Here is a 20,647-nt window from a genome sequence, read left to right as displayed (position 1 = left end):
ATCGTGGTACAAATGTTGATCCATTTTTCCGTCAATTTTGCACATCCATCCAACTCCGGCATAGGTTATAGCACTCCATAACATGATATTTCCTCCGCCATGCTTTACGGTAAGCTTTACATGATGATTTTGAAGATCTTCGCCGGATCTTTTCCATGCCCATTGACGCCCGTCGGAGTTAAATCGGTTGATTTTTGTTTCATCTGACCAAATAACACGTTTCCAATCGTCTAGTGTCCAATCCTTGTGCTTATTACACCAGTCCAGTCTAGCCTTGATGTTTTTAAGCGATAATAAAGTTTTTTTTGGTTTCTCAATTGCACCTAGACCGTGTTTGCGAAGTGTTCGACGAATTGTCTCAGGGCTACATTTGATACCCAGATCTAATTCAACACCCTTGGCAACCTTCACTGCGTTTGAGACGCGTTTACGTGTCACTTGTTGTACACAATAGGACTCATCTTTCTCAGATAGTAACTTTGGACGTCCGCCTTTTGATTTTTTTAAGCCTGTGTAACGTTCCTTACTTATTCTGGAAATGGTAGACTTGCTGACACCCAATCGTACGCCAATATCACGCGCTGATAAGCCTGATTGAAGCAAGGAGATTGCTGAATTTCGTGTATCGTCGGAGATTCTTTTCATATCGGAATTTGTAATTTTAACTTTGTAGAAATAACTTGTTATGTTTGGTGGAACGTTATGGGCCATTTAGGCGTCTTTGTTTTTTATTTTTATACCTTGTTCAAGTTGTGGTTTTAATTTTTTCGCTTTATTTGAAAACTCACAAAACTGTCCCAATTTTGGGATTGAACTAAAACTCTTGGTACTTTTCCCCAGTTTTTTTCTGTGTAACATCCTATATATGGTAAGAAAGCCTACAAATTTCTCGTTCGATCAAGGTATAACTTGCTGGTATAATGGAGATCAACAAATTCTGTTATAATGACGCAAAACAAATTCTCACAACATTGGGACAGTTTTGTGAGTCACTGTATATCAGCAAATGGGCCAGCTAATGAAAGAGTTTAGACACACAATGGCACGTCAAAATAATCAGACATTGATTACGGATAAGCCATCGCCTTCCCCCGTCATTCCTGCCCCCACCACTCCTTCTCCTGCCACTCCCACACCTACCAAACCTACCGCTCCTATTCCTGCTCCCACTCTTGCTCGTAAGAGCACAAGAAGAAATAAATAAAAAATAAAAAAGTTACAATCTTACTTTAGTTTGATATTTATTCTGCTCGAATTTCATCCATATACTCTTCAAGTGTTGGTGGACTTATACCAAAGTAGCTGCTGGATTGTCCTCCATTGACACAGATGTGTATGTTTTTCATAAGCGTTGCAATTTTGTAAAAAAGAGCACATCTACTGAGTAACATTTTTTGCCCTGGCTTGTACTTAAGAAACGCAAACAAATTGGCGACGTGCCCAAATTCCCACTCTACAATTATTCTCAATTTAGACATCACATAATTCGCTTCCTTATCAAGTTCATGCATCTGCGCACCTAATAATGTATCGTAAACATTTCAACTTTGAATAATCCAAGATAGAGTATAGCTTATCGTATTTGTTTACATACCAGTTCTGAAAGGCTTAATCAGGATATCACTCTCTACGTATGCTGGATCACCATAAATTGCGTATAGTTCCCCTCCTGTTTCACGAGGATCCAAACATTTACGAAGATCATCCATTATGCCACTGCTGACCATCACAGCTTGATCGTGCATTGCTCCTGCAAACGGTCCGCTTAGACTTACTGTTATTCCATCGGGAGTTACAATACCTTGATACTTTAAGCCGTGATATCTCTATTTACATCTTTAGTAAGAGTATTTACTGTTAAACATAGATTACATACCACATGGCCATTATATACGATCTCTTGATATTCACTTGGTCTTGCTACTCCATTCAAGGTGCCGTCGACAAAGCCAATGACACCTGCAAAGCAGGATCCTGTTCCAAAAGTTTAATCAATGTTAATTTGTTTACAAACCATACCAAATAATTATGTATATACCTTTTCGTTCTGTTGCTTCAGCAAATCTTTGAAGATTAAACGAGTGAAGGTGCTTTGCGTTAAATGTTATCCCTTTTTCGTAGTTGTAATTTAGGATTTCAATCATTGTATTAAATACTGTGCCGAGAGTCGCTTTATTAATCCCAAACAGCAACTCCAAATCCAAAAGTCTGGAAGGATATGCCAATCGTCTAAGCATGATAGCCAATGCATAGTGGCGGTCCAACGAAAATTTCTGGCGTGTGTGCTGTCTAAACGAGACTTTCTCCGGAAAACCTAAAGCTCTGGATACCAATTTAAGCTCTCTGAAAGTAAATCTAAACAAAGATTTACATACTTCATTGCTCAATGTAGAAATATCTAGTTTTTGTCGATTATGCAACGCGTAATTCGTTTCGTTATGCTCCAAACGGGCTAATAATTCGTCCTCTTCGTTGAGTCTTTCTTCGAGTGTATTGATATAGTCCTCGTAAGTACGTATGGTAGCATATAAGTAAAGGATTTGAGACATTTTATGTTAAAAAGTGTTTAAAAAGAGAAAAAGGCAAATAAAGAAAGAAATTGTGATGTAATCTCTCATAAAGTGCGTTTACAAAAACGGTAGTGTGGAAATAGCGTGTATTTACACATATGACGTAATATTCATACTCCGAATGTGTAAATTGGAAAAAATTGCCCATTCCTCTCTATTATCTGTCTGTATCACTACTTGCTGTTTACGGAATACCATGTATTCAAGGGATTCGATGAATGGGAGTCCATGGAGATCACAGTGCTTAATGATGCTGATCCAGTAGGTTTTATGGATTGTAGAACGCGTGGTGAGCGTGTGTTTCGTGTCTTTCAGTTGTTGGGAATGGCTGGTATTTTGGCTTTAGAAGTAATGACGGCCAAAGCATACTCCAGATACCACCGAAGTTTTGAAGAACAATTGGAGATGTTGATGAAACATCTGTTGCCGGTTCTTATGCGTGGATTAAGTCTTCCTGCGGTTAGCTGGATCTATCAAAATATCCAACAAAAACCTGTTGTTTTAAACCAAATACTTTCGAAGATAGATGTTGCGGGTAACATCAATGGGAAGATAATTTTGCAGACCTGTAGTTTGATTTAAGACTCCAGTAGCTTTTTTTTATTTTATCTTTTATATTTACACATTCTTTGGTTAATAAAATTATGTATTTCATCATTGTTGATTTACTTTATTCGAGTGTTGTAACCAATTGTTGCTACTCCTCGCCATAATCCCCGAGTCCGTCTCATACCAGATTCGCGTACTTGATTGTGATCATTCGGTAACTTTAATTAGCATACTCTAAAGTACCGGATGCAGACAAATAACGAGCCAGAGTTTCCGAAGTCCACCCTACAGTTATTTGTCTACAATTGTAGACTACGCCTTGAAAATAAAATTGTATGTCGTTCCTTGTTGTATAGTATATTCTGTTAAGTTTCGCTTGTTTATTGGGGCTATATTTTGGTAACTCGAGTTTGTTATCCGTCTAAATCATAAAAATATTAGAATTCCCGTCCGTTATCCGTCAAAATCCAATAAGTTTGCGTACTCTGGTCCGTTATCCCTCAAAATCCGTTGACTTTAGGGTACTCCGGTCCGTTATCCCTGAAAATCCGTTGACTTTAAGGTACTCCGGTCCGTTATCCGTTGTTATGCGATAATTCAGAGAATTCTGGTCCATTATCCCTACAGATCCGATACTTAAAAGTTCCCTGATTACATTAAACTAATGACCAAAATACATTATAAGAAATTAGAAACGGTTCCGAAATGTTTCAAGCATTCTAAACTTGTATGGGGATTATCTGAGCTAATTTCACATCTAAGGTAAGTCGCAAATTATTTCAGAACATCCTTAAACGTGCGCTGAATTTCAAAAACGTATATACAGTGCCCTTCCAAGTATCGTAACCGTTTAAGGTTTTCGTATTTTGTGTAATGACATCACATACCGATTCATATGGAGACTTTCCAAACATTTTTATTTTTCTGTTTTTTGTTATTATTAAGTTATGGATCCGGTTAACAGCGCTTCGTAGGAAATATATAAGCTATCATCACTATCATAACAACTAAAACCCTTTTTTTTCATAACCTTTACTGAAACATTTTTATTCTAAACATGTAACCCATTTTTGAGTCTACCACATTTTCGGTTAGTTCAATGCTGCTCTAATGTTGTCATTGCTTTGGAGTCTGGTTCTAGTAATGGTGTATTGAACAGATCTATAAAAAAAATTAATCAAGATAACCTGTTCAATTAGTAGGCCTGTGAGGAGTGGATCGGGGCAAGAGCAGAACAGAATAATTATTAGGGTGAGGACAAAAGAAACAGACATTATATCTATTAGCATTAATACATATATAAAAAGGAATGAAGGTAGAAAAAGGTTTATTCAGACGAGCAGGAAAAATAGATAAGATCTTGAATACAGAAATAAGAATAAATAAACATGCTATTATATATCTTTATTAACAGATTGGGTAAACAAACGTTGGGGGGATCAGATTAACAAAGACCGACTATTAGTCATAGGCCGTTCCCAAGAAAAACTTTTTTTACGTTTTGTGAACAAAAGTATTTAGCTCAAAATAGTAATTTAAACTATAAAAAAACATTTTACCAGCCAAAATTTATGGGTGGTTGGGCAATTTACAAATTAGTAATTTATACCCTCGTAGGTGGGGGCTATAAATTACAAAAAAGTAAAAACAAGTGTGACATGACTTAAAATAATATTTCTAATTACTAAGCTAGCATGTCTTATTTACTGGTTGTATATGGGCCACATTGCTATCCTCAGTATACTAAAATTATAAGCTAGTACTTATACTGAGGGGACCAAACCTTTTTACAAATCGAGCGATTTGTTTTTGAAAATAAAGTTTGCTTGGGAACGGCCATATTTAGTTTGGGACATCTTTCGGGTAGCGGAAAGGAACACAGATAATTTCGCAGATAGATACAGAGGATAACATGAGCTGATATTATTAATGTTTTATAAGGGAGTTCAAAGGCAGAGGTACCAAGGAAACGCATGTTAAATGGTTTTACAAGCACAAGGGACAACGGGGATACATTTTTTGGAACACAGGCGTTAGACAGGATACGATAGTGCTGTTTGTTAGTGACATGTCTAACAAAAGACAGGGAACAGGGAACAGGTGGAACAGGTGGAACAGAAACAATGGGCTAGTTGGGTTTCAATAATGGTCTGAGACATTTTGGATGATTATATGCAACTGAAACATAGGCGGTTCATGACAGTCCTCTAACTATCAAACGGCGGGCTGACCGATTGTCTTTCAGTTTTCGACCGGCAGGTTGACCGTTCGTAAATTATTTTTTTGACCGGTCGGTTGACTGGTCGATGTTTAATTGCTAAAACGTGGCTGTAGTGTTCGTTATTTCAAAATATATGGAGCTTTTACAAAAACTGCAATTGCAGAAGGTCAATTATTGTGTCCAAGGCCTATTTGTATATTGAGCTGAAAATTTTATGGCTAGAAAAATAAACGCATTTTCAATTTTTTTTACGCAAACTCTGCCATAAACTTGATATAGTCATACTCCTGATTATTATTCCGCCTAATCACGTGTGCAAGGAATGTCCAAAAAGACAGAAGTTTACTATTTTGGTTGCCATGGAATCTCCTGTAAAGTCTTACCCAACATAATAATTGCCTGTGTTGAAGTTACACAACTCCTTGTAAAGTATATCACTACAGGTGTCTAGTCCTAATGTTGTATTTTGTACGCATTATAATTAACCTGACTAAGTATTTCGATACCATGTCTTATATACCAAATAATGCGATACGAATCATTTCTCATGGAAAACAATTAATATAACCTGTCCCTAAACTTGAACCTGATAAACGTTTTGCTCTTTTTTAGTTAAAATTTTATACCCCAAAAAACGTTTTGCTACAGATTTCTGACAAACGAACGATTGTAACATATCTTTGAAACATAAGCAATTAGTTTAAACATTTAGTTATAAAAACGTTTTGCTGATAGTTATCAAACATTATTAGTGCTAAAATATTAAAGCGGGGGAGCATAGGGAAAGCCCGTCGTTTGAAAGAAACAACAAGAGCAGACAGTAATTGTTTAACACCCGACTTCGATCCAATCTAAGGCTATAAGATGACAACGAAATGCTTTTAATTTAGACATCTCACCCGTCTTTTGAAACGTAAAACAATGAAGGCTTATCGGTTTTTTTCTTACCATTTTGTGCGTATACAATGATGGTAGAATAGACATAAAACAGCTATTTCTGATAGTAAAGTAGCGATAGTATTTAATATAGCTCTCGGCTACTATTAAAAGAAGAACGCGAAAAGAAAAACAGAATAATTCGAATTTTGCACCTACATACAAAAAGTCGCTTTCCGACAGGTACGCGATTGAATCCAAAATGCATATTGAAAGGTGGTGATGGACGTCAAATTTTTTTATCTCTCACTCACTTTATTGTTCCACAACAAACACAAAAAAATCATAAATAACCGAATTAAATAACGTGCATGTTAGTATCAAAAGTGAATGTAAGTACAAGGTAAACCAATCATCTTGTAACAGATAACCAATTATTTTTGTTAGATCCAGAAAACGATGCCATCTTATTAGTCAAGGTTTGAGAATGTCAAACATTCAATTGCCATCCGAAGAAGGTGAGCTCTTTTTTTATCTTAAAAATGTATATATTAAGATGTACATAATCAGAACAATCTACGGCCTCGCCAATTGAGGAGAGACCAATGGCTGTGCCAAGAAAAAGAATGGCAAAAGAAAACCAAGAGGGTAGCTCTTCTAGCAAAAAAAAATCGTACGCCACAAACCCATACGTTGATGACGAGGCGTCGTGTCCAGATGACACTCCAGAATCCGATAGAACCAGTGTGGTTGCACTAGTAGAGGTGCCTACCACCTCCTCAAAGGAGGCCGATGCTATTATCACGCCAACTACCGCAATTCGACAAAATATGTCGATTTTAAGCTCTCAACTGCGACTCAAGGCAATCAGACTATTAAAAATACCTACTATGACAGCAACTACCGAGCAAGAAGATATAGACAAGTTTCTGAAAGGCATCTTCTTTTACGTTAATGCCGGTCAAACATAGGATGTGTTGGGAAAGTGCATCCAATACGTCGGATTCTATCACTTTTTCGGTTTCTTGGAAGAATCCAAATTACAAGGCAAAGGATTACATAAGAAGCACAAGCAAGCAATCAAAGGTAAAACATTCATGGCCTATTGCATACTTTAAAGATTTAAACTTCTTTCAATAGACGGTCAATCCAGTAAATACCAGACCAGACTTTTAAAAGCTGCCGGTAAAAGACTCAATGTCTTACTTAAGGACTTTAAGTACGGCGCTCTTGCCATTGTAATTCTTAACTCCGTTGCAGCCTTTGAGCGATGGAGCTGGGAAAAATTCCCAAAAATTCATTAGTGTGATTAAGCAGGATAAAGCCTTAACAAAGGAATTACAAGATCTTCAGCTTCACTCCTCTTTCTTAGACAAAACTGGAGAATTAAATTACGTATATTATAAAGACAGCGGCTAAATTCGTTCCAATCATATTCGAAATAATAAAGAAGTTCATTTTTGCTACTTGGCTTTAATTCAAGGTCGTAGTGTTTCATTGATCCTAATTGTGACACAATAAAATATCAATACGAAAGACTTTTTTTTTCATCCTCTCTTATCATTAACAAGAGCCACGGCTCTTTGCAAGGTAATTGACAAGATAATGGTAGTAATGTAGTGTGAAAGACTAAGGCGGTGCGTCGGTCCATGAGAGTGCCAGGTCCTATGAGAAGGAACCAGTACGAGATTCTTCTTTCATGTATAGCAACACCAGACAAATGTGGGAACGATACATGCAAGAACGATATTCTACTTAAAACAACGAGCTCGTTTTAATGGTTCTATTCTTGTTCCAAAGAACGATGATCCCATTGACTTATTTATCTTTTAGTACCCTACATTACGCGCACTACACTATTCTTCCCTCTGAAGGCCAAGCCTTGACACACATAGCACCCTGAATGAAAGTCGGAACTACATAAAGTTATAATGAATGCCTTCGAGGCTTTCTAGTGTTATATTTCTAGAGCAAACTTGTTTATTCGGTTTCATAGTTTTTATGAGTCTGAAGTTAGATGAATAGAGTCTAATGTTAGACTCATCTTTTAGATATACGGTTACCATATGTAAGAATCCGGTTCAAAAGATAATAGACACTAATTTTTGAGAGCATCGACGGTTTTTTCTATATAATATTATAGAATTTAACAAACAAGTTCTAGTTCATGAGCGTTAAATTAGCCGCATGGTAAACATTGGCGCGATGGATGAGATTCTATCTCCCTGTATTAGGAGCGAAATATCAGCTTGTTACCGGAATATTTGAGTGGATAACCCTATTTTGGGGATATTTATCAAATTGCGTAAAATAGTTTGCTTGTTTTGATTTCTCATTAATATACAATTGGCGAATGTCAAGAGCTGAAAGGCCATCAGGACAGACAGAATAATACTTGCTTCCAAAAACAGAGTTGTCCACCGAATGAAATTTAACATTTTTACTAAAATATAGCTAAAACTAGTACAAAAATGACATAATCAGTTTTGACCACATGACTAATACGTTCATGTTATACATTTCCAAGAATCAAGTGATGCAGTGTATAGAATATATTATAGGTAGGAGTCACTTGAAATTAACTTGCTACTTCCATATTTTTTTGGATGGAAAATGGGAAAACGTGCTTAAATACTAGCGAGTACGGAGAAATTTATTAAACATATCACCAATTGGCATGGTTGATAATTTTTTGCCAACAACCAGTACTGATAAATAATTGGAATAGTTTTAGCATGATAAAAGAAATGTCTCCACTTCACATGGGGTAAACATCAACGGAATTGACACCGTATGTACCTTCACAATTTTTTAAATACATAAAAAACTCGACAATATAACCAAATAATACTTTCTCGGACACTTCTAACGGACTGACCCAGTTTAGACAGCTTTAGGAGAACACTGTAGGTTCATGGAACAAGTATGAGAACAAAACTCCAATTAATCGTCACCAGCCAAAAGATACATTAATAAAAGTATAATTTACTTAAAGGGAAAAAATAGTTTTCAGAAGTCGAAAAACATTTTTAAAGAGGTAGGAATAGTTTTAATAAAATGCCAATAGCCTGGGCTGTCTAATTACATTGTTAAAAAAGTCTCTACCATAAGGGAGGTGAGACACGACACAGTCAGACATAGAAGCCCAAAAATACTTTGGTCAACTACGCTAAACGTTTGACGGACACAGTAATAAGCATCTTTATAGTAGTGCTAGCTTTAAATAGAGTATCTATCTACCAAACATTAAGGACAGAAAACAATTATTGATCAGAAAACCAGAGAAAATAGCAAAAATGTCGATGTTACAGAATACCTAATAATTATACCATATGCTTAAACAAGTAGTACTTGTAACAGTTTCATAATTGACAAGCTCGTGTTGAAACAAAATATGAACACCAAACAGTCATTGTTTTTGAAGTAAGTCTAAAATTGTTATATTAATAATTAAAAATCGGGTACAAATATTTGATTAACGATATGAAGTGATAACGGAATATCTGTGACGGTGGTAGTACTTGGTAGGGCAGCTTTAATTAAAATATAGAAATGAATCAGCAATGACACAAAGTGAGCAATGAATTTACTAAAAACACGAATAGTCAGTAGTTGATGGAAATTTTTTAACAAAGCAGCAACTTTTGGCACATTTAAAAACTTCTGTCCCTTTCCAAAGACTCTGTCAAATACATACGAGATAGGCAGAACGTAAACTGACTTGTTAATGAACCAAATACATTATAAAATAAATAAAAAAAAGGACACATGAACAAAAAAAGAGCAATATTTCTCAAAAATTGAAAGAACCTTCTAAGGAGATAGGAAAAAATTTGTTAGAGCATCCCCAACGGTTTTTGAATTCCAAATGTAAGATAGGACTGTTTTCCATCTGTTAAAATAAAATAGAACAGATCGACCCCAACGGTTGTAGCTAAATTTATAATCCCGTTCCTGATTTTATTTTCTTTTCTGTTCTTTTTTAAATTTTTTTGTTACAAAAATGAGTAATAACTTTGACATAATTGACAACAATGATATTGAAGATCAACTTATCCAAGAAGCTCTTCAGTATCTTATACAACTTACCGAAGATACACCCAAGAGAGGTGGATCCGTTCCTGGTCGCCGCTATGTTAATAGAAACCGTGCTGCCGGGCATGAACGTCTTTTCAACGACTACTTTTCCGATGACCCTGTTTATACAGACCAACAGTTTCGTCGTCGTTTTAGAATGAAGCGTGATCTGTTTCTGGAAATTGTCGAAGCAGTTCGATTAAAGGATGAATACTTCACCCAAAAACCGGATGCTGCTGGAAAGCCTGGACTTTCAACGATCCAGAAAGTGACCGCAGCTATGCGTCAATTAGCTTACGGTGTATCATCGGATTCCGTTGATGAGTACATCAGACTTGCTGATTCCACAGCCATGGAGTCATTGAAGCACTTTTGCCATGCGATTGTGGCAATTTATGGGGACGAATATTTGAGAGCCCCAAACAGCGAGGATGTCAAGAATCTTTTGGCAATCAATGAAGAGAGAGGATTTCCGGGTATGTTGGGGTCAATTGATTGTATGCACTGGACGTGGAAAAATTGCCCAACTACCTGGCATGGCATGTATACCGGTAAAGAAAAAATGCCAACATTGATTCTCGAAGCTGTTGCTTCCCAAGACCTTTGGATCTGGCATTGCTTTTTTGGTCTTCCGGGATCATTGAACGATATCAATGTCATCAATCGTTCCCATGTATTTGACCCCTTGATACATGGTGTTGCTCCTGAAGTCGAGTTCTTCGTCAATGGCAATAGATACGATAAGGGGTACTTTCTCGCAGATGGTATTTATCCAACTTGGTCGACTTTGGTGAAGACAATTGCAGTGCCTACGTCGCAAAAAGAGAAGGTACCAAGAGTAACAAAGATAATTTATAAAAAACTAATTTACTTGGACTTTAATAGTGTTTTGCTAAGGCACAAGAAAGTGTGCGAAAGGACGTAGAACGTGCATTTGGTGTACTGCAAGCACGTTTTGCTATTATTAAATGGCCTGCTAGACTTTGGGACTTTATCGATCTCAAGGCCATTATGCAAACATGTATCATATTACATAATAAGATTGTAGAAAACGAACGTGGTCAGGATCTTGGAACAGACTACCACATGCATTCTTTTCATGGACAAGCTTACCCTGATATGAATGATCCCGAAGCCTTTGCTGCTTTGGTGAGCCGTTTGGTTGCTTTAAAAGATAGTGATACACATAATCAGTTGAAAAAAGACTTGATCGAGCATCACTGGCAAAGACAGGGCAATATGTAGTACTTTGTTTCAATTTTATTTTTTTATTTTTTAAAAGTTTCTATTTGTCTTCTTCCAATCAGTCTTCTAATCCGTCTTCTAATTCTTCTACTTCTTCTACTACATCTTCTACCACATCTTCTACTTCTTCATCAGACGATTCGTCAGATGGTTGAGAAAGGATTTTCTCCTGTTTTTTCTCGAAGTACGCACGCTTACGAGGGTCAGTCATGACCGAAAGATCCATCGACATGATTCTTTCATCTCGAACTCTCTTGTCGAACCTCATCTTCTTGTTGGTTACTTGAACAGCCAACTTGTTCTGAAGTAACTTCTTCTGGTTCAACTCCAGAAGATCCTTCAAACGGGCGGCGATGCTTTCACCTACCTCGTTTTGGCGCTCACGCTGCTGGAGTGCCTTCAGCTTTTTACACCCCATTGGGCGTGTTACATCCCCAGAAGAAGAACCCGTCTCAGTGTCTTCAATGACTTCAAGACTGCCATTGTTTTTTCTCTTAGTTACAACAGGCTTAGGCATGTTGTACATGGCCCACTTTGGCTCAGCGGATAAGATTTGCCAACAGTGTTCCAAAACAAAAGGAGCACCGTTTTTGGTCGACGTTTTGTATAGAGCATACGCCTTATGGACCTATTATGTAAAATAACAATTTAGTTCTGCTAGAATTAAGCTATAGCCATCTTACCAAATCCTGAGGACTTGATCCACTTTGCTGCACACTTCTCAAAAGAGTTTCGTAGCAGCCGGTGAACTTTTGCACGCTGGGATTGATGGTGTTCCAACGGCTGGTTACGGCAGCACTGGTACGTTCTTCGACAGCATTGTCACCGATTTTGGCATTGTAGTCGGTCTTAATGCGATCCCAAAAACTTTTGCATGTCTGACCTTTACCAATGACACCATCGGTAGCAATGGCGACAAACGAAAGGCACAACTGTTGGTCTTCGGCTCTTGACCAATTTGCTCCACGTCCTGCCTTTTTGGGAAGCTCAGGGATTGTTACTGTTTCGAAATTATCGCTCATGTCAAAAAAATTAAGGGACTAGAATAAAAGAAGAAATTTTCTAAATTTATTGATTCAATTGGAAATTTAGAATATTTGTGATAAAATTTTTAAAATATTCTATTATCCAATTGACTGTTGGGGTTAAATTATTCTAAATCTTTGTGCTATTTTGGAATAAAATGATTTTTTCACACACCGTTGGGGATGCTCTTAGGTTTAGAATAATAATGCTTGAGCGTAAATTCAATTAAAAAAAGCGTAGAAAGGACAAGAGTCTGTTTGTATGTCAACTAGTATTTATAAATGGCTAAAATGTAGCGATTTATTACGAATTTATTTCTAAGTAAATTGAAGTCACGTACAATATTAGCCGTAATAAGTAATCATCAAAAGGACAAGGCGATTATTTATACGCAAAACATCTACTTAGAGTGTATTTATGGAATGACCACGCGTAAGAAAGTAATAACTCCCAAAGCATGAATAACAACATGACTCTTTTTAACAATTTCCGTGCATATTTTAACCAAACACAAAGATCTTCGGATCAGCTTACAATAGTTGCAGTAACGATGGACAGGAAACATAAAATATCTGACAGTTTATTTGAAGAATGTCTTAGTGGGTTGATAATGACAAAATTTTTTTTGCAGTGTCTCGCCCCTGTTTGTACCAAGTAAAAGAAGGATTGATCGATGACTGAGAAAAAAGTACCGACATGTCAAAAAAAATCAAACAACAGGTACGTAATGAGCGTTTGCACAAAACTCAGAATCGAAGGCAGATTGAAGTAGTTTAAGATTTCATTAAACACTACGTTTACCGCGAGCAGAATCTGTAGATAATGAATTGAATCCGTATTGAACTAAATGCCTCCATGAATAAGTAGAAAATAAAAATATCACAAAATATTGTTTTAGCACATTTTTATATGACCACAACAACAGCAGTAATTAAAACAACATGTTATACACTTCTTGCAAGAGTGTGAAGACGGGAAACTAAAGTGTGGTATCAATCAGAAAGAGATTGCCAGAAGGAAAATATTTTATGGAAAGACAGAAAAGTCTTTCTTAGAAGTTGAAAAGAACTTAAAAAGCTTATGAAAACATCGTAATAATCTAACTACGCCAAAACACGTCACCCCAAGCTGTTTAAGCAACAAAAAAAGTCCATCAACAAAATAATCAAGTAAAGGACAAAATAATCAAGTAAAAACTATAAGGTCGTATATTCTCGTGCGAAATATAAGAAAAGATATGTGACCACAGAATTAAGGATCTGTTTAATCCTTGTAGCACATGATGGGGCAATGTCCTAGAAAATATAGTAAGGATTAAACAACATTAAAAAAGTGCCAAACGTCCGAAGCCAATGTAACAATTAGTGGAAGATACATATTCTATCAAAGGATCTTGTTCATCAACGGTTTTTGAAATAATTTCAGCGTACTCCAGAGAAACATTATACCAAGTACAACGAGTTTACAATCATCATATAATCGTCATAAAGTCTATATGGAGTAATTACTGAGAACGAGATAAGGTTTTTATCGCACGTATAAATGAAATGAGACATGCCGAAGAACGTCTGGTATTTCCAAGCGTCTTTTTATGTGGGATTTATTGTTATTCCATCAATATTCTCAAAGAATAGACAGAATGATTAAAGAGACGAAAATGAACTAAAATTAGTTTGTTACGACCACATCCGGAAAAGAAGGAGAAGCCAAATGGATTTAGATTACGATGGAGAGTATATAAACAACACGCAATGTAAGAAAAACACCAATTGACGCATTGTGGGACTAAACACTTTATTGAAATCAAGAAAAAAAAGATAATATCATAAAATAATAGTTTCTTAGTCACGTTCATATGACGGGACATCGATAAACCGCTCTCCCATCACATACTATTAATCTTCATAACTGTTAAGAACCAACCGTCTAAACATTGCGCACTGGCAGAAAGAAAGGCAAACAAAAATAAATGTTTTACATAAATATATACAAAAAAAAATATATTAAAAGTCTGAATGAATTTATAACGTCATGGGAGCAGTGCAGATATATTCAGAATCGTCTACAATATGTAAACAAAAGGCCAGATAGGACTTATTATCAAACAAGTTCGTACAAATTATGAAGTCATAAAATTTTATCAAGCCTAAAAGATTGTACAGGTCACAATTAAGGAGAACTGTCATGCTACATATCATACATACTTATGGATTATAGAGAAAAAGACATATAAGTTACTTGGAATGACAATGGACAAGGACCAAAAAATAAATTACCAGCAGAATATTGAGAGCGAACATAAAATCTAAAAGCGTCAAGAAGCAAATACAATAACGTATGCAGCTCGATTAAGGTGACAAGAGAACCTAGTATTCAGGAAAAAGGTAATTGCCAAGACGACAGACAATTCAATGTACCAAGTAACTAAGACAACAAGATATCTAAGGCGACTAGATATCTTGGACAACCATATGACGAAGATAATATGATATCTATGACAGCAAGACATACGGATAACAGTATATCCAAGACGTCAATGTTACTAAGGTAACGAAATATCCAAGGCAACAATGTGGCTAAGGCAACGAAATCGCTCAGACAACATGATACGCACGACAACGAGAAATATAAGACAACCACATAAATTAGACAGCCAGATATCCAAGGCAACGACGTATCTAAGCAAATATTATATCTAAGACACAAGATACCTACGACAATGGATATCTACGACAATGGATATCTACGACAATGGATATCTACGACAATGGATATCTACGACAATGAGGTAAATAGAACAACAAGATATCTATGACAAGAACATCAATTAAAAGACAACAAGATCTCCAAGATAACATGAGACTTAAGACAACAAGACAATAGTGTTTCCATGACAAAAAGTATCTTGAACAACCAAACAAGTATGGAAACTAAATAACTATGATAACAACATTTCTAAGAGAATAGGATATCTAAGACGACAAGATTTCTAAAATGACAATATACCTCAGAATACCTGTAAGTCACACAAAATAATAACTTAGACAAACAAATCTTTATGACAACAAAATCACTATGACAACATATTACGGAGGCAACCAAATAGCTAAGACGACAAGTTATCTAAAACAACTAAATATGAAAGACAAGGACATCGCCAAGACAACAGGAATGCAGGAGGACAAGATATGCAAGACAACCATGTATCTAAGACAACTAGATTACCACGGTACCAAGTTATTTATGACAACCAGTTACAAAGACAACCAGTTAACTAGGACAATCAGGTACGTAGCAAAACAAGATATATATGACAACACGATAGTCTAGAAAAGAAGATATCTATGACAACTGCATATGTAAGGTAACATGATATATAAGGTCACAACATATCCAGGACATCATGATATCTAAGACAACAAGATCTCCTAGACAACCAGCTAACTATGACTACCAGATAATTATGACTAGGAGACAAATATAACAACTAGATAACTATAACAACTCAATATGTATCACAACTAGATAACTATGACTAATGATATCAATATGACAACACAGATCACTATGAATACAAAGATAACCATGCCTACCAGATATCTATAACAACCACATAACTATGTCAACTAGTTAACTATGATGAATGCATAACCAAGTCAACTAGAAACCTATGACAACTAAATACCTATAATAAAAGGATGAATATGTTAACTAGATTACTATGCCAACAAAAAGAATAACTGCTACAATTAGATCATTACGATAAATACAACACTATGAAGATCAGTTATCACCATGACTATGACTGAACACCATGACTATGATTAATAACCATGACTAAGATTAATAACCATGACTATGATTAATCATTACGACCGATATTGGACACTATGACTATGATTATTCAATAAGACCACGATCATCCCCTAGACAACCATCCAGACATAGACAACTATTCTCTCCTAGACAACTATCCTCACCAAGACAACCCCATGATCACCAAGACAACCCCATTATCACCAAGACAACGAGATTACAATTGATAATTAGGAAATAAGAATACACAGACAAGAAAGTAACTAAGACAACAAGGAAGAGGAAACAATACAAAAATTAAAAGAAAATGATAGCCATGACAACACATCAACCTAGACAACATTAGAACAAAGATAAGAACGTAACCAAGACAACGGGGATATCTATGGCAGCAAAAGATCTATGACAACAGGATACACAAGGATACTATATAACTAAGAAGTCACCAAGACAACTAGATACCCATGACAGTATAAATACCATGCCATTAAACTATAGCTACGGATATCATCGATCACTATAACAATAGTTGATAACCATGACGAATAATGATCACTATGGCGAATAAAGATAACTATGACCACCCATATTACTATGACCACCCATATCACCATGAACAGACATATCAATACCAGACAAATCTTGAAGCATACGACAACGCTGTTGCCTACGACAACGCTGTTGCCTACGACAACGCTGTTGCCTACGACAAGGGGAGTCAGAAGGAGTAAAGGGGGATAAGAGAAGTAAGGGAATATAAGTCAAATAAGGGTATTAGGCGAAAATTGGGGGTTGGGGTTGAAGGGTTCCAGGGTATGTGACACAGGACGGAGCTCAATCTGAGCTAGAACACAAAATCCTGACTGCTATTTGCTCAATATTAATTCAGCTGCACAAAATCCTGACTGCTATTTGCTCAATCTGAAGCATGCATAGTGCAGACAGCACCCTGTTACCAAGGTTCGGTTGTAGAAAGCCAGTTTTCAAGATGAATAAGCCTACGCATGCAAGATTTCTCCCAACAATCAGGTACCATTTCATTTCATAACCCAAAAAGTCAGACATCCAAAAGTCAATCACCCAAAGGTCAAGAAATTGAATTCCGGATCCTGAATATTTAATTACCGCTCATGTAGTACCATTTTAGGACCATTTGGGCTTAAAAATTCAATTCCCGCTCACGTAGTACCATTTTATGACCTAATGGCCATAAAAATTCAATTCCCGCTCACGTAGTACCATTTTATGACCTAATGGCCATAAAAATTCAATTCCCGACTCTGTGCTACCACTGTGTGACCTATACATCGAGATAATTCGATTCCGGGCGATGTCCTACCACCGTGGGACTTACAGACGGAGAAAATTGAAATCCAGACGATGTAATACCATGCCATAATTTTACCATGAACAGAAAAATATTAAATTGACATGTTGCCTAAACTCCTGCTAGTAGACACACACTACTGTATGTCATCCAGATCGTAATGTACAACCTCCTAACAGCCTACATAAGAGAGCCTAGTCATGGCTGTTATTATTCCTGTTGCTGGTATACTCCTTTCAATGTCCCCAAAATGTGCAAGATGTCAATCAGTTACACCTAGCTGGTTACTATATTATATGAGCCACGTGAATATCATGTGATCTCACGTGAATATCATGTGACCTCAACTGATTATGATGTGACCAGAACAATGGCAAATGGAGCCATGAAAAACATTGAGTCAGACAGTGATAGTAGCTGTCAGGAGGGGATAGGCAAACAAGACAGATGGAAGAATACTTACAAGGACAAAGAAAGAGAGGATAATTATTCTATTTATTATAAAAGAGAGAGAGAAAGAAGTAAAAAGGAGAGACGGTTATTAAATAATATATCTGATGAAGGTAAAGAAAGAAGAGGGATAGTTCGGCTACATTAAAGGAAAAAGGTTTTTATAGTTACTGTATTTGGCTCAAAAATAAGCAGTGATCAGATGTAATAAGTCATTAGTTATAACAGATTTAAAGATTGATGGCTAAGACGTAGTATTATTTCTGGCCTCTACTTGACATTTATGAAGCAAGGGAGACGCATTTTGAAAGTGTATTATAACAAGCCCATGTTATTTGTATCTGTTTAATATAAAAGGGGCGTAGTGAGTTCAAACAATAATGTTATTTGTTGAAGATGCACCTGTCATTAGTATATAAGTCACTAACAGTATTACTAGTGCTTTAGATGTTCTCTAATTGACCTTGCATATCACCATCTCTTGTATGAAACAAACAAAAGCTTACCATAAAAATATATCTACTTAGCGCTGAGTACACTAGAAGAGGGGTCTTAAATTCACTTGAAGCAGTATTAACATTATAAAGAAGTTACATCTGAATGGCATGCAGTGATACTGGGACAAGACGTAATTATGGAAGCCCTTTTTGACTAGGCTCTTTTCAAGTCATTTCGTCTAAGAGACAGTAATTTAAATTCAATACAAGATAATCCTTTACTAAATGCTTAATTTGCTCTTGTATGCATGTTTGTTAAGTCGGTGCTTCGTATTTGTTGAATCGGTGCCTCTTATATGTTCCGTATTTGCATTAGAGTAGTCTCTACCATCGTGAGATAGTTTTCTGATGCACCAGTCGTATGGTTGATATCAAAACTAGGCTATAAAGTTATCAAAGTAAAAATAACTTGTTTTCAAGAGTCAAATGATGTCCTACTTGTATTTTTACTGTGTCTAAACTAATAGTAGATCCAATCTGGACTTACGATTCAGTTGTTTATTCATTTTACTTGAAAAGATGTTTATCCGTGTATTCTTATTTAAGCCAAAAGAAATAAAGTAAATACACTGTGATATGACTTGAAAATGAACAATAAAGTCAAAGACTTTTTTCTGTGGCAGCTTGAACCTTCCACATTTTTACACAAGGATTAAGAAACACTACGAACGTGTATCCAGTTAATTTCTGAATGAAAGCTCAAGAACTGGTCTCTAGCGGAAAGAAACAAAGTGAAAACACGCTAAAATGACTTGTACATGGACAATAAACTCCAATACTATTTTCTGTCACAGTTTCAAGATTTGCACACTTTACGCATCGATTAACAGACACTAAGAGCGTGTCCCCAGTTAATTTCAGAATGAAAGCTTACGAATTGGACTCTAGCCGAAAGAAATAAGATGAATACTTGGTGAAATGAATGGTAAAATTAGAATATCGTAAAATATACTTTTTGGGGGCACTTTATAACAACCTTACCTTCAAAAGTCTGTTTGCCTTAGTCTGTTAAGTATTCTCAGTTAATTTAAAATGGAAATGTCAAAAAATGAGCTCTAGCCGAAAAGAATAAGGTCGAAGGCCTAAGTTGGAACAATGTAGGAAATGTTTCTTTGAAAAATACAATGCAACTTGACATTTCTACACCACATGCATACACGAGAATAACACGGCGGTGCACGAGTATAGCACGTTGGTACACATTCAAAACAAGTGAATAACACGGCAGAGCATGTTTAAGACACAAAAACACGTGTATAACGCGTCCGTTTAGCTTGATAAAGCATTCTATTCCTGTATATAGAAAAGCAAGGTATGTCACGTGAAAGTCACGTGTATTATTAGTTATAGGCGTATGTTGTGTTACACTACCAACGCGAAACTCCGCCAGAATTATAGCTTAGGGGGGAGAGCGTCGGTCTTTAAAAGCGGGGTTTAGGGGTTCAACCCCGGCTGGCTTCACTTTTTTGCACTTTTGACACAGCTACTTTTAAGCGTAATCTTCCCTACCAGTGTATTCCTGAGACTGAGGCGATTCACCCACATTTTTTTGCTAAAGATTTAATAAGAAAAATATTTCGGAATATTTAATTACCCATCTTTAGTCAGAGTCGGTCAGTGACACTCAACTTTTATATAGAACTCGAGTCGGTGGAGTTGGTCAAAGCAAGGGAATTATTTTTTTATGCTTTTATTCGTTATTAAGAAGGCTTATTCGCATGAAGCCAAAGTTTGACAAGTGCAAGGGCTTAAATGGGTTATGATGAACGATCTTTATTGACATAATTGTAAGAATGAGGCAACAGTGATGCTACTTGTACAGTATTCAGTCAACAATGTCCAGGGTTCATACAAACTAGTTGAGCGTTACAATATTGGTTACTAAAGGACAAAGTAACGAAATAGGGTTGGCTTTGTATCCACTTTCTTTCATTCACTTGCTGAACTCCTATCTTGACTATAAAATGTTGAGGAAAGTTTTAGGAGTCCCATT

At 36.2% G+C, this 20,647-nt stretch overlaps 4 protein-coding genes across 4 annotated transcripts; 3 read left to right on the top strand and 1 right to left on the bottom strand.

Annotated features, from left to right (window-relative positions):
- Window positions 1-2,798: 2,798 nt before the first annotated feature.
- Window positions 2,799-3,715, top strand: EV154DRAFT_488960 (uncharacterized protein; the record flags this gene model as incomplete). The annotated part of the gene is made up of 2 exons (XM_051599219.1): window positions 2,799-3,105; window positions 3,561-3,715. 2 exons carry the CDS (start codon window positions 2,799-2,801, stop codon window positions 3,713-3,715), a joined length of 462 nt encoding a protein of 153 aa, XP_051449991.1.
- A 500-nt stretch (window positions 3,716-4,215) lies between these two features.
- Window positions 4,216-5,889, bottom strand: EV154DRAFT_488959 (uncharacterized protein; the record flags this gene model as incomplete). The annotated part of the gene is made up of 4 exons (XM_051599218.1): window positions 4,216-4,280; window positions 4,729-4,743; window positions 4,911-5,247; window positions 5,827-5,889. The coding sequence occupies 4 exons, from the start codon at window positions 5,887-5,889 to the stop codon at window positions 4,216-4,218; spliced, it is 480 nt and encodes a 159-aa protein (XP_051449990.1).
- Window positions 5,890-6,587: 698 nt separating this feature from the next.
- On the top strand, window positions 6,588-7,635 carry EV154DRAFT_488958 (uncharacterized protein; the record flags this gene model as incomplete). The annotated part of the gene is made up of 6 exons (XM_051599217.1): window positions 6,588-6,619; window positions 6,664-6,734; window positions 6,787-7,166; window positions 7,188-7,302; window positions 7,357-7,454; window positions 7,477-7,635. The coding sequence occupies 6 exons, from the start codon at window positions 6,588-6,590 to the stop codon at window positions 7,633-7,635; spliced, it is 855 nt and encodes a 284-aa protein (XP_051449989.1).
- A 7,664-nt stretch (window positions 7,636-15,299) lies between these two features.
- EV154DRAFT_488956 (uncharacterized protein) lies at window positions 15,300-16,170 on the top strand (the record flags this gene model as incomplete). The annotated part of the gene is made up of 4 exons (XM_051599216.1): window positions 15,300-15,352; window positions 15,609-15,851; window positions 15,895-15,928; window positions 16,090-16,170. The coding sequence occupies 4 exons, from the start codon at window positions 15,300-15,302 to the stop codon at window positions 16,168-16,170; spliced, it is 411 nt and encodes a 136-aa protein (XP_051449988.1).
- Window positions 16,171-20,647: the final 4,477 nt, after the last annotated feature.

The sequence above is a fragment of the Mucor mucedo genome (assembly GCF_025094135.1).
Source record: "Mucor mucedo strain NRRL 3635 chromosome Unknown EV154scaffold_322, whole genome shotgun sequence".
Taxonomy (NCBI): Eukaryota; Fungi; Mucoromycota; class Mucoromycetes; order Mucorales; family Mucoraceae; genus Mucor; species Mucor mucedo.
The sequence above is the reverse complement of the archived record's forward strand: the minus strand, read 5'-3'. Positions and strand labels throughout refer to the sequence as shown.